The 15,137-nt window shown below is 45.3% G+C and overlaps 1 protein-coding gene and 1 pseudogene across 1 annotated transcript; one reads left to right on the top strand and one right to left on the bottom strand.

Annotated features, from left to right (window-relative positions):
- Nucleotides 1–349: 349 nt before the first annotated feature.
- LOC135887635 (olfactory receptor 5AR1-like) overlaps nt 350–15,137 on the top strand; it is a 42,159-nt pseudogene continuing 27,371 nt past the window's right edge.
- Nucleotides 6,847–7,767, bottom strand: LOC135887636 (olfactory receptor 14A16-like). Its single transcript, XM_065415356.1, has one exon. It carries the CDS (start codon nt 7,765–7,767, stop codon nt 6,847–6,849), a length of 921 nt encoding a protein of 306 aa, XP_065271428.1.

Here is a 15,137-nt window from a genome sequence, read left to right as displayed (position 1 = left end):
GACCCCAAAGGGAATGATGGGCAGAATAGCCCATCCCCTCGCTATTTTGTCCACCAATTAGGCCTAGTTTCCAACACACAATTTTGGTTCACTGATTTCCGACCCCACACTTCTCTTGTTTACCAGGCATGATCTTAACATAGACCTTGAGTGATATCAGGAGGATATTAGTCCTGTTGGACTAATTCAGTCTTTCTGTCTCTTTCCCACCTTTTCCCATCAACCTTTGTTACTGTAGGTTGTTGTGACAACTTAGGAACTTTCATATGCTTTTTACAGTTGAGATCACAAAGAGGGTGAATTTGTCGATCCACTTATCACACCACAGCCCTTCCTCTGCTTGTAGGAGATGGACCTCCTGGAGCCGATGAGGGGGGAGAACAGCACCTCGGTGACCAAATTCATCCACCTAGGTCTCTCCAGCAACCTGCAGGAGCAGCTCATCCTCTTTGGGGTCTTCACAGCCATCTACCTGGTGGCCCTGATGGACAACGTGCTCATCTTACCGCTGATCAGTCTGGACTCCAGGCTCCACACCCTCATGTATTTCCTCCTGGGCAACCTTTCAGTGGTGGACATTGGCTACATCAGCTCCACCATGCCCAAGATGTTGGCCAATTACCTGTTGCAGGACAAGTCCGTCTCATGGGCTTTCTGCCTCTCTCAGATGTTCTTCTTCATCTCCTTCGGGGGGATCGAGTGCCTGCTGCTGGGGGTCATGGCCTATGACCGCTACGTTGTCATCTGTCATCCTCTGCACTGCGGCACGTTCATGCTGGGGGTCTGATGCCACAGGGATCTTAGCTATTGTAGGTCACATGTCTGTGCCACAAACACATATTTATTTCAACAAAGCCCTGGGGATGCCATTGGGCATCAGCTGTCGATAGCAGTGGATATGGATGACGAGAGAAGCAAAAGGATCTTTTCAGAACCACCCTGTTTTTTTCTGGACAGGAGCTGTATTCTGTGCCTGTCTGGGTTCCCCTCACATTCACCCCCAGAACCTCTCCATAAGTGAAGCACAAAGACGGACGCATCCATTTGCCACATAGGAGGCTCAGTGAAATGGCCTGTTCATCTTAATGAGCTATTCTGAGCTGAGTGAGAATCCCTCCAGGAGACGGTACAGCCTGAAACAAGTGCTCAGAGAGGTGTGAACTGTTTCACTCGTACCAGGCATGCCAGTGCCAGCAGGGTTTCATGGTGTTGTCGTTGCACGCTCCGCATGTGCCTCTTCTCAGCTTCACAACTCAAGGGGTGGTGCTTCACTAGACCCAGCACACATGGGGAAGGGTTTAAGGAGATGGGTTCAGCCCCCCAGAAGGGCAAGGACAAAGCCTCCGAGATCACGTGAAAGGAGCAGGGAGGGTTGGACCCCCATAGATGGGTTGGGAACCCCCAGATATTTGTACAGACATGGGAGGGGAATGTGGAATTGTCAGGTGCCCCTGTCCCCATTTCCCCCCAGGCTGCTGTCACTCACCCTCATGTTCCCCTTCCCAGTGCCCCACCCCTCCCCATCTCCTCACACCCAACCCGTCTCCTATACACCCTTCTCATTTATCCTCCTCCCCATAATCACCCCTCCTCTCACGGCCCCCAAAACACCTCTCTCCCTTTCCCACCAACTCTTCCACCCCCAATAATCCCACCTCCCAGTGAGTGTGTGCATGGGTTATTTATTTTCATTTCAAAAATAGTTTCAGCACCTTCTCAATATTCGGCTGTGCTCAAGGGACAGTTCCCCAAGATTAGAAACCCTTCAACAGAGGTAGATGTCACCTGCTTTTAGTCACAGATTTCTGCCCAGGGTTAGATTTTAACTCACAGGGCCTAGGTTTGTTGGCCAGAACATTCTCCTTTCAGCAGCTATGGGGCTGCGAGTCAGAAACAGCTTGCAACCAGCTCCTCCTTTCGCCAGGCACATGCACAGTGCAATTTGTTTGGCGCGACTCCAACCACTTCAAAGGCTGACGCGCCTAACTGAGAACTAAACACTGTGGCTGATAATGCTGTCACTTTATTTCCCCATGAGGGCCAGTGGGTGGATTGCACTCTGCTGAGCTTTGGGGTCCCTGGTGTGAGGATTTGAGCCCCGGTTTGATCTCTAGCTGTGCACAATAAAATCAGCACCAAAATGCACCAACTGTAAGAAAAGTTAGAAATACTCCACTGCAGTCAACTGATTTCCCTCTCACTCATCCTGGTGTAAATCAGGAGTAACCCCACTGGAATCAATAGGGCTGATTTCCCAGTCACTCATCTCAGGGTAAGTCCATGGTGTTACGGTGGAGTGTGTCTGATTTCAGGGAGAGGAGATTCAGGCCCTTTGACTCCAGCCTCTGCCACATCCTCCACCCCTTGAATGCTCTTACACTAGTCCCCAGGAGTCTTCTTCCCTCTGCCTTACACAGCCCAGACCCCCAAACACCCCCCTCCCCTCTTACAACCCTCCACCTCACAAATGCTCCCTGGCCCCGTTCTCTGAGATTCCCCCTCCCATGGCCCAGAGCCAATTCCCCACCCAGAGTTCCTGACTCAGCTTCCTCAGAGATCCCTGCTGAACCCCTCTGCTCACCAGTCCCCTTCTCTGCTCAGCCCCAATCCTCTGATATGACCCCAGCCCCAGGGAATCCCCCCCCCCACTTCCTTCAGTCCCACCTCCAAACACCAGACATTCTCTCCTGCTTCTCTCCTTTGGCCAGCCCTGGCCACCACTTCATTCCCACCCGACTCTCCTCCTTCCTCTGCCTGGCCCTCTCTAGAGCTGGGGGAGGGGGGCTTTCAGTCCCTCATCCCATTTAGTCCATCACCTCTCAGCCAAGCCTGCCCAAGGAGGGGAGCAGGGAGCTCCCATCTGTGGAGTAGATCCCTGTCTGCTAGGAACTGCAGAGAGACCCAGTAACTCAAGACATCCAGCAAAGGGACACGACAATGGCTGTTGGAGAATACAGTGATGGGGGCATGAGAGAGAGGGATAACCAAACAATCCTGGCAGTGGTTGATAGATAGATAGATAGATAGATAGATAGATAGATAGATAGATAGATAGATAGATAGATAGATAGATATCACCAATGATTGCTGATACTGGAGGCTGGAATGCATTGCAAGCTGGGAAAAATTCCTGAAAGAACAGCACAGTAAGTTTGCCATTTCAATTAAATAGGTTAGAGTATAAATATACAGGGCTAATTTAAGAACATAAATTTGAATTATGTTTGGAACTCTTTAAGATCTTTGCTATCAAGTCAATCAACATCTAGAGCCTATCAGATTTCTTTTTAATCCAAAAAAAATTGGGCTTTCATAGAATTCCCAAAAATCTCTGATTGTTCATGTTTTGGCAAGTGAGAAAACAAACATTTTCAGCTAAAAATTGCAGAAAACTGATTTTTTTTCTGCCTATATCCACCCAAAAAATCCATGTGTTTTCAGTTTTCCTATGTATATATATGAAGTATCAGTGAAATATATTTGAGGATACCTGAGACGTTCTGTGAAAATTTGATTAATTGAAAACACAATTTTCCTTTGAAAACAATTTAAGCAGAAAATTTCTGACCACCCTTAATTGGAAACTGAGCTTTAAGAAAGACTGGGGAATGCAAATATTGTCCAATAATATGATCATTTCAAACCCGTACACTCTATTGCATCCCATCTTATTTCTGTTTCAGAGGGGTAGCTGCCAGATAGTAAAACTGAGTAAGTAGGAAAGCTGATAGGCCACAGAATTTGTCTTATAGACTAGTGCCTTTAAATTCAGGGTGAGAGTTGAACCAAGCAGCCAAAACCTATCCTGACATGGAGAACAGTTGGCCTTCAAGGAGATCAAGAACAGGAGACCTTGTGTCCAAATGGCAGCCAGTACCTGGATCAGTGGGGTTTTCAATTCTGCACTGCACACTGGAAACACGTTTGCAATAATCTTCTGTGGAGACAATGAGATGGATCAGTTCTTCTGTGAAATCCCCCAGCTCCACAAACTTACTTGCTATGACTCATATCTCAGTGAAACTGGGACTATTGCCTTTAGCGTGTACTTTGCCTTAAGCTGCTTTGTTTTTATAATTGTGTCCAAATCCCTAAGTCCTTCTTTTCACCTATAAAGCAAGTGCACTTGTCCAAGGCAATGTGTCTGACATGTAACCTGGAGGTGCCATGTCTAGGTAAAAGACAGGAGGCTGGTCTAATACCAGAGATGCGATTTTCTAAGAGTCCTGAGCTGTTAAACGCAAGTTCCCAAGGACTCCTTTAATTCCATTAGGCCCTACTCCAGAAGGGAGCCACAATGTTACCTGTTGGACAATATACCCGCCACTAGTGCCTCTGGGTCAGAATGCAAGAGACTCAGTTGGTTGGAACATATTTCTGGTAGAGGAGGTATCTAGGAAGCCGTGCAGAAGCTGTTCGGGAGGGGTGAGCATGGTGGGTTGAGGTAGCTGGCCATTCATTTGGTTTTAAGACGGATAATCCCCTTTTGGTGTGGCTTGTCCCCTGTCTGGTACTGACAGAAAACCAGACATGGTTTTGTCCAGTATCACGAACTAGGGAGGCATGCAAGGTCACAATGGTGGGTGGGGCCACAGCTTTCCCAGAAGTACCAGAATGTCCAGTATTCTGGGAATGCGTCAGTGGCCAACCAAGTTGAGGGAAGAGCGGGGCAAGATTTTTCCAAGCCATTGGCAGATTGTATAACTCAGCTAAAAAGATAGGAGCATTTGTCACGAATAGGCTCAGGAAACCATTTCCAAATGACAAGTTACTTTGATCAACTCTACCAACCTGAGCTGAGAGCAACACACACACCCCTGCCCATGCCATGCACCTTCAGTCTCCAGGGTGCAGAGGGACTAGGAATGGGCATGTCTGAGATGATCCGGGAATAAACCTGCCACTGCTCTCACTAAGGAGACACTCCCCTCTTAGGTCTGACTCCCACTGCTGTTCTCCAGTAGCTTGGTAGGCAACATCGGCCTCTGATGAGTGCAGGAATAAGGTCCCCTGAAGTTCTCAGGCCACTTGCGCATATGCGAGGATCACCATCTAATCTATGCTGGCACCAGGGGGACTCAACCAGAGACATCTAGGGCCCAAAGTACGAGATTCAACAGCTTGAGCTGAACAGCCAGGCTGCCTGACAGCCACTGGAATAGCCCCCTATCCTCTAGGTGGGGCACAGAGGGGCCTTATAACACGCACTGCCCATGGGTGGTGTTTATACAGTGACACTGCACAGCTGCAGAGGTCAAAGGCTTCATCTGCACTTGAGTCACCTCCCTCAGCCAGGAGGACAGGGCGTCACAGACAGTTGGACTAATGCAACACCATGGACTCTACTGGAGTTTATTCTCTGTGTGGCCCCTTCTCCTCTTCCCCTCCATGAACATCCATAAAGTCACAGAGTCATAGAGTTCAAGGCCAGAAGGAACTACCTTTTCATACAGTCTGACTTGCTCTATGCCAACACCACCTGGCACCCGCAGACCAAACCCAACAACTGTAATTAGACTAAAGTGTCACAGCCCTCAGGAGACTAGACAGTTCTGTGCCACTGGCAAACAATAGGAGAGACCGAAGGGCACCAGTGCCCAAGACCCCTGCAATGGCAGGGAAATGATTGTGATACACCCAGAAAATCCTGGCAAGTGACCCGCACCACACGCTGCAGAAGAATGCGAACCCTTTACGCCCACTCCCCCCAAGGTCCCTGCCAATCTGACTGGGGGGAAAATTCCTTCCTGACCCCCACATGGCAATCAGTTAGAGCATGTGGGCAAGACCAAGCCAGCCAAGTGAGAGAGAATGGCTCAGTTCCACGTCAGAGCCCTGGCACATCCCACCCAATGGCCAATCTGCAGCTAGGGCCACCCCGATGTTTCAGACATTAAAAAAAAACCCCTCCCAGACTACACTGGGGTCGGGGGCGGGGGAGGAAACCCTGAAGCATGAGCTTTTAGGACCATAAGACATATGCAGCAAATGAGCCCCAGGGCTGTTGAGCCCGGCCCCCCACCATCACAAGCAGCCCCATCATACAATCCCACTCAGCTATGTGTCCATCTCGCTCTTCAAACTAATTCAGTCATTTGCCTCCCACAACTCCTATTGGGAGGCTGCTCCAGAACATCACCCCGCTGGCGGTTAGAAACCTCCTGTAATTTCTAGCCAGTCTCTCCATCTCTCACAAGCCCAAATGTACACCTGAGCCAGGCTAACACAGTCTGGCTCCTTGTCCCCCTCTAGGGGTTAGGCCACAAATGGTGGTTTATAAGACAATGGGCCCAGTCCCCAGCTGGTGGCAATGGATATACAGCTCCATTGGAGGCAGTAGGTCAGATGTACAGATGCTGAAAATTGCTTTAGCGCCACCAGAGGCAATGGAACTACACTGATGTGTTGCAGATCTACCCGAAATCTCTTCTCACCTACCCCAGTCTTACTCCAGTCTGACTCCTTTGGTTCCAACAAAGCCACTCCTGATTTATGCACACAAGCAAGACAACTCCCATCATTGTTTTCAGTGGCCATGGAATGGGTGCATGTGGCCAAGCAGTGTAACGGATATTATTTTGGCACAGAATGAAAGTCTGATTCCTCTTGTGCATGCAATTTACACCCATTTAACTCCACAACTGGACCAGATTTTCTCCTGGTGTAAATCACTGCAGCGGCAGTGACATCAACGGAGTTAATCTGGATTTGCATTGGTCCAACTGAGATCAGAATCAGACCTGTTTGTGTTCAAACTGTGGTCATGGAAATAACTGACATTAATGAACAGATACTATGTGAGCAAACTTTAATTAGATAAAGACATAAAAATTAATTCTTGGTGAATTACCTACACCCAGTCAGTCTTCTCAGGGCAGCTTTCATCTCCTTGTTCCTCAGGCTGTAGACAATTGGATTCATGATTTGTGGCAATACGGAATAGAGAACTGCCACCACAAGATCCAGAGCAGATGGGGAGCTGGAGGTGGGTTTTAGGTAGGCAAAGGCCCCAGTGAAAACAACCAAGGAGACCACAGTGAGGTGAGGAAGGCAGGTGGAGAAGGCTTTATGCTGGCCCTGCTCAGAGGGGATTCTGAGCACTGATTTGAAGATCTGAACATATGACACAATGATAAAAACAAAGCAACCTAAGAGTAAACACGCACTAAATGCAATAACCCCAACTTCACTCAGATAAGAGTCAGAGCAGGAGAGCTTGAGTAGCTGGGGGATCTCACAGAAGAACTGATCCACCATGTTGCCTCCACAGAAGGTCAATGCAAACGTGTTCCCGGTGTGTAGTACAGAGTTGAGAATCCCACTGATCCAGGCACCAGCTGCCATTTGGACACACGCTCTGCTGTTCATCATTGTGTCATAGTGCAGTGGTTGGCAGATGGCGACATATCGGTCGTACGCCATGATGGTGAGAAGGGAAAAATCTGCTGTCACAAAGAAGAAGAGGAAAAAGACTTGGGCAACACATCCAGCATAGGAAATAGACTTGGTGTTCATGAGGGAATTTGCCATGGATTTGGGGACGGTGACAGAGATGGAGCCAAGGTCTAGGACGGATAGATTCATCAGGAAGAAGTACATGGGGGTGTGAAGGTGGTGGTCAAAGGCTATGGCCATGAAGATAAGCAGATTCCCCACCAGGGCTACTAGGTAAATCACAAGAAACACCACACAGTGCAAAATCTGCAGCTCCTGAACATCAGAGAATCCGAGGAGAAGGAACTCGGTCACGGTGGTCCGGTTGGACATTTTCTTTCTCAGGAGATCGTGTGATGGTTGCAGAGAGAGGGACAAGAGCAAGGGACAGGATTAGATCATTAAAATAACTCTCCTTTTGTGAAAACCACCTGAATTTCCTTGAGTCAGACCCTTAGCTTGTGAAGATTGGTGTAATATGGGAATGAGGATGGAGAAAACAGCCCCACTGGCTCCAATGGAGTTACTCCTGTTTTACATTGGGATGAGAGAAAATAGAATCAGCTCAATGGACTCCACAGCGGTTACTCATAATTTACACCAGGGTAATAAAGTGGAGAAATTGGAAGAATTGCTTTTGAGAAATTTGTATACCTCTGTTACCCAGAGGTGGGTGAACTCTGGATAACAGTGTATAAATGCTACTATCCTCAGTTTTCCGAGGGGAATTGGGGGTCTGTCTGGCCAGATTCTTCTGTCAGGGACATGCTGGGAATGTGGGGTAATTTCACTGCATGCCATGGAATTACTCCCCATTTATACTGCTCTAAACGGGAGCAGCTTTTCGCCTGGAGGTGACCAAACCCAGTCATAAATGCACAGTAAACTCGAGTCCCGAATACGGCTCCCTTCCTGCTTCTCTAACCACTCAACTAAACACCCTCCCAGAGCTTGGAAGAGAACCCAGGAGTCCTGACTCCCAGTTCGCCCCCTGCTCTAACCCACTAAATCCAACACCCCTCCCAGAGCTGGAAATACAGGCCCGGAGTTCTGGCTCTACACATTGGACTCAGCTCCCTCCCAGAGCTGAGAACACAAATGAGGTGTCATGACTGCCAGTCCCCTCCTCTAACGACTACATCAGACTGCATCTCAGCTTCTGTCCCAGTGACTCTCCATTGCCATCAGGAACAACTGTTGCGAGTGACAATGGAGAGTCATTGGGCCAGGGTAGGTGCGTGAGAGTGATTCTCCAGGGGCCAGTGGCCAGATCTGGGGTTTCGGCCGCTGGCTCCTGCCAGCTGGGGTCTCAGCCCGCTGCCAGCCTGGTGTTCCTTCCCCAGGCCAGCAGCGGGCGGCTGGACCCCGGCTGACAAGGGGCTAGCAACGGGAACCCTAGAGTCGCAGCGGGCTGAGCGGCTCAGCCCACCCCAGATCTGGGGTTTCGGCCGCTGGCTCCTGCCAGACGGGATCTCAGCCCGCTGCCAGCCTGGGGTTCCTTCTCCCAGGCCGGCAGCGGGTGCTGACTTGCACTGGCAGTGGGACCCTGGCTGACAGGAGCTGGCAGCGGGAACCCCAGAGCGAGGGCGGGCTGAGCAGCTCAGCCGGTGCCGCGGGCCACCAAAAATTGTCTCTGGCACGCGTGCTCTAGGTTGCCAACCCCTGCTCTACACACTGGACTCAACTCCCTCCCAGAGCTGGGAACACAAATGAGGTGTCATGACTGCCAGTCCCCTCCTCTAACGACTACATCAGACTGCATCTCAGCTTCTGTCCCAGTGACTCTCCATTGCCATCAGGAACGACTGTTGCGAGTGACAATGGAGAGTCATTGGGCCAGGGTAGGGGCATGAGTGATTCTCCAGCGTGGTACTTGGGGCACTCACCTGGTGTCTGGAAGAGCCAAGTTCAAGTCCCTGCTCCCATGACTATTTAATTCTTGATACAAAGTGGAGCAGCTTCAACAGGAGAGACTGAGACAGTCTCATTTCAGAACAGCCCATAGCCTAGCTGCTCAGGCACTCTCCTGTATGTTGGAAATTCAAATCTCTTCTCATCATCAGTCAGAGGGAGAGATTGAACCTGAGTCTGTCACAGGCCAGCCAAGTGCCCTAACCACTCTGCTTCAACTTATGAGGAGTGTCTGTCCCACAAGTACCCTTTCAGCAATTTAATAGACAGAAGAAACAAAAAACTGAGAACTAGACACAAACTGATAGATAGATAGATAGATCTAACAACAAACTAATAGAGAGATACAAGATTCAGAGAGTCAGAGAGAAACACAGAACTAACACAAACTAACAGGTAGATAGAGAAGTAAAAACAAACTAATAGAGAAAAGTAAAAACAGACAGACAGCAGTAACAACAAACTAATGTATACAGAGAGAAAAGTAACAACGAGCTGATAGTGTTTGTCACAATTTTTGGACAACTTTAATGTAAACTCTTCATTCCATTCTAAAAAATATGTGTGTCAATTTGATCAATTCCCCCACTCCCAATAGAAGGAAACTGAGGCACGAATATTCTGCCCCCTCTTTCCTAAGATAACTGCTTTGGACTGCCTCAGTTTCCCATGCCCAAATTGAGCTAAGAGTGAAAGTATGAAAAAAAAATCTGTCACTTACAATTTCATCCTTAAAGAGCCTCTCTGTCACCCCCAAATATATTTCATTGCAAGAGCAAACTTACGATGCCGGTCTCTGAGATGTCTTTTCTCCTCCAGGTACAGACTGCAATTGGTTACCCCTCTCTCTCTAGCCCCATACACACCCCTCTATCAATCTATCTCTCTATCTAATGCCCCGATCACTGTATTATGAGGCCGTTCCCCCACCACACTGAGGCTGAGCTGCTGGAAATACACTGAGATCTGTGCTGTCTGCAGATGAGCTGCGTGTCAAAAACTTTGGTGCTGAGGGGAGGTGATTTATCCATGTCTGTTTTCTACGGGCTTGAGGGACTCACTCCCTGGAGCCCTCAACAATCCAGAGCCAACAATATTTTATCTTGCCTTCTACTTCCCTGAAGAGTTTTCAGAAACTAAAATAATCACAATTACAACGAGGCAGCAGGGTCTAAAGCAAAGATTGTGAGGCGAACACTAAGGGCACACAGGACTGTACTCCAGAGATCTGACATCAATTCCTAGTCCTGCCGCTGACCTGCTCTGTTACCTTGGGAAAATCGTTCCCTAGGGCTGTCTTTCCCCTCCCACCCTTTGCCGGTCTTTTCTACTGTAAGCTCCTTGGGGTGGAGACTGTGTCTTACCTAATAAAATGGACCTCTCATATCAGATGCAACGATCAGCTAATTAATTAATTATTATTTAAAAGCTAAGGTCCAAGGTGTCCTGAGATCTGATCCCAACTATTCCTCTGGCTTTGTTCCGTCTCTTCACCACTCCATTCCTCAGTTTGTCATCCATCCAATTGGGATTCTAGTTATAAATAGGAGGATAATTCATAATGAGTGGAGATGCTCAAAAAATCTTCCTGGCAAAACAACTTTTTGAAGAAAAATTGGTTGTCATTGAAAATATTTTAGCATGGAAAAAACTCATTTTAAACTCATTTTTCTATGGGTTTTTGTTTTTTCAGTGGGGGGAAGTTGTTTTTGGTTTTGCATTTCTGAACCCTGGAGATGGAAAACGTTTTTGTATATTTTTTCAGGTTTTGGAGGGAAAGTTTTCAATATCAGAAATCTTTTTTCCAAAACTAGAAAATATTTACCATAAACTTGCTGTTTTACTAGAGAAGTAACCAAACGCTTTTCAGTCTTCGGTTACATTGTTTTGCCCATCCCCCAACCAAAAAGCAATATTATGCGATGTTTCTATGAAAACAAAAAAAATTGACATTTCCCACAAAAATATAATTTTCATTTTTGACCAGCTTTAATAATGAGTAATTAAACTAAATTAAATGCATATGAGTTCATGTGGGTGCAACATTCATTGCAATTTTATTTGACAACATCTGCTTGTTATAGATCATAGGAACTGTCTAACTGAGTCAGACCTTTGGATCATCCAGTCCAGTATTCTGTCCCTGACAGTGGCCAGTACCACCTGATTCAGAGGAAAGTCTAAGAGGCCCTATAGAGGACAATTCTAGAATAACCTGTCCATGGTGGACTCTCATCAGGAGCAGCTAGTGAATAGTCTATGGTGTGAGGAAGGTGAGTTTCTACCCCCATAGAGTTTTATCTGCTACAAAGTAACTGCATGCTCTCATTATCCAGATAGGCTGCAGTGTTCAAAGGAATCAACTGGATTTGTGTGTCTAAATCCCATTCACTTTCTACAGGAGAGGAGTGCCCAGTTCCATTAATCCTGTTTGAATAACTCACTTAGTTTATTATTAATTAGTTATTTTGTAGATTCCATCACTAACAACTTTCAAATCAAGATTGGATGTTTTACTAATGGATCTGCTCTAGGTATTATTTTGGGGATGTTCTCTGGGCTGTGTTATACAAGAGGTCAAAATAGACAGTCACTATGGTCCCTTCTGGCCTTGGAATCTATTAATCTAATTTGAACTCCACCAAAAATGAGAACAAATTTTCTCCAAAAACCTCACAAAATGGTAGATTTGAAAAAGAAATTCTAAATGTTTATGAATTTTTTAAAGAAAATTTTATTTTTTTAAAGGGTGTAAGATGATTGTGATTGTCTCCCCTGTTTTTTGACCAGATCTATTAAAATTAATTCCCTGAGATTTTAGCTGAATTTGCCTACATAGCCAAGAGAGAGGTAGAGATGTATTACTCTGAGGTGTTGCCTATTTGTGTTCATGGAGGGGCCAACATGACCAATGATGGGATTTTCAAGGTCGCCTATAGATATTTGGCCACTAAAATTCCAATTAGTTTTAATGGGAATTGGGCATCCCAGTCCCCTATGTGAAAATCCACCCATAGTTTTATGAACAAAACCTGCAACTCTTTTCTGGTGTCATTTTAAAGGCCATTATTCAATAACGACTTGGATAACGGAGGAGAGAATATGCTTATAAAACTTGCAGATGACACCAAGCTGGGAGGGGTTGCAAACACTTTGAAGGACAGGATCAGAATTCAAAATGACCTTAACAAATTAGAGAATTGGTCTAAAATCAACAAGAGGAAATTCAATAAAGATAAGTGCAAAGTTCTTCTCTTACCAAGGAAAAATCAAATGTACAACTACAAAATGGGGAATCACTGGCTAGGTGGTGGCATTGCTGAAATGAATCTTGGGGCTAGAGTGGATCACAAATTGAATATGAGTCAACAATGTGATGTAGTTGCGAAAAAGGTTAATATCATTTGGGGTGTATTAAAAAGAGTGTTGTATGTAAGACACGGGAGGTAATTGTCTTGCTCTACTTGGCACTGGTGAGGCCTCAGCTTGAGTAATCTGTCTGGTTCTGGGTGCCACACTTTAAGAAAGATGTGGACAGGCTGGAGAGAATTCATAGCAGACCAACAAAAATAATCAAAGTTTTAGATAACCTGACCTATGAGGAACAGTTAAAAAAACAGGCATGCAGAGGAATGGGGACCAGGAACTTCAGTCTGTAGCACAATACAAGAAAGAGGAGATTTGATGCATTGGACATGTCTAGTCATTAGAGAGTATTGGAAGCAATCTGTAACAAAATGACCCAATGGTTGGATATTTATTATCTAATAACCTTCTGGTGATCCTCCTGGGCCTTCCTGGTGGAAATGGTCACACAAAAGAAAATGAAAAATTAACCTCTGATCTGCTAGTAACTGCTCAGCTATTAATAACCTCGCAATGGGAAAAGAAAAATAGTTCAACCATCGAGGAATGATTAAAAAGAATATGGGAGGTTGGTTATGGAAAAAGTAATACGACAATTATGTGTTCAGCAAAATAGACTGAGTATAGATAGATACTTAGATATCGGGTTATCTCTTATTCAGTGCTCAAAGTATATTCACCTGCAAAAAAAAAATCGCAGCACACCTGTCCAATTGCTTTGCATATTAACATTTGATAGACATAACTGGTCTGTTAATATGTGAATACAGAGATTTCACTCACTTTAATAAAATCACCAGAAATGACATAGGAGTTGTAATGATCCTCACTCTGTGCTATGCTAACACCCTGTTAAACAGAAAGATCTGGTGACTATATTCCCGTATGATGTCTCTTTAAACCAAAGTTCACTGTTGTAATGGTTGTTTTGTTTCTGATATTTACATGGCAAGGATTTGTAAAGTTGCTAAAACATCCTAAATAAACAGTTAAAAAAACTGGGCATGTTGACCAAGCTGCCAGAGAAAAGCTCTCGTTTAGACTGATATAAGTTTGCAGTAAATCCACTGACAAAAAAGTAGATTCAATTGAAATAATCAGGATTTATATCAGTGTGAGAGAAAAATTAAGCCCATTCTTAAAATGGACCACAAAATTTGCACTGGTCAGAGGTTAAAAAAGTGACATTGTCAGTTCAAGTGTAAAACAATTGACCTTTTTGGAATGAAACATTTTGATTTTCCAGTACAAAACAACTTTTCTTTTAAAAATTTTCCTTAATTTTACTTTAAACATGGTCAACATTGAAACAAAATGTTTAGATATTGTCAAAATGAAACCTGATAGAAAATTGTTTTTGACTTTTTGATTCACCTGAAATTTGGAAAAAAATACCATTTTCAGTTTGACTAACAATTATTTTTTTCCATTTTTTTTCAAAATTGCCAGTGAAATGAAAAATCTATTATTCACCCAGCTCTATTTGAATTTTGCCTCCCGCATATCATGGGGAATTTGATTTGCTAGATTAAGAGCAATAAGGAAGGAGGAAGATAACTTTTATTGTGTTCAGTTGTTGCTATTTAAACACACAGGCAAACACTCACACAAACATCCATGCAGTATCTTCCATAGACTGATGCACACACACACCGTGATGCTCACTCACACTTCACACAAGCAGGCACACGTACACTATCCAACATGGAAACACTCACTCTAACACACCAGCCTAAATGCACCAAACACACTCTTTCCCCCAGCACAAAAACAATCATAGACACACACTCACTGGCTCTCACACACAAAGACAACACCTTTATGTCCCAGTTTAGATGGTATACTGTGTATAGTGATATTACAAAACAAGGAACCAGATCTGAGTTTGGCAATGAGAACAAAACACTTTCTGGGCCAAGGCATCAGTTCCCAAACTTGGGAATATGGGCTGAGAATTGGCAATACACAGAGTGGAGGGGGTGTCTACAAACCCCTCCCACAACCAGCTTCTGATCACTGAAATGGAAACATGGGAACCCATCGGAAATCTGCTGGCTTCTTGGTGCTGAGGCACTTGCATGCTCTATCTCTTTATTCCCGTACATAATCTGTTGCCCCTCTGTCTTGAACCTTCTGTCTGAACTTTATCCATCACTGTGACATTTGAGGAATGTGTAGGGCTGCTGTCATTTCTCCTACATGAGAGTATTTATTTATATTGCCCTCGGAACACACCCAATATTATTATTAGTCTATAAATTAGACTAGAACTTGGCACAGAGAGAGAGAGTGAAATTCAACTTCCTTAGCTGGCAGAAGAAGTTTTAAGTATCAATTTTCAGAACTTCAAAGAAATAAGTAAAATTTACATTGCAATAAGCCCTAAACCAGGGACTTTCAAAAATGGGCTGCAGGGAATAAGACCT

This window comes from Emys orbicularis, chromosome 13 (genome assembly GCF_028017835.1).
Source record: "Emys orbicularis isolate rEmyOrb1 chromosome 13, rEmyOrb1.hap1, whole genome shotgun sequence".
NCBI lineage: Eukaryota > Metazoa > Chordata > Testudines > Emydidae > Emys > Emys orbicularis.
This window is presented reverse-complemented; position numbering and strand designations above follow the sequence as displayed.

Bases quoted from the DNA above. Each gene is read 5' to 3' on its own strand.
- LOC135887636 (XM_065415356.1), bottom strand. From the start codon at position 7,767: ATGTCCAACCGGACCACCGTGACCGAGTTCCTTCTCCTCGGATTCTCT.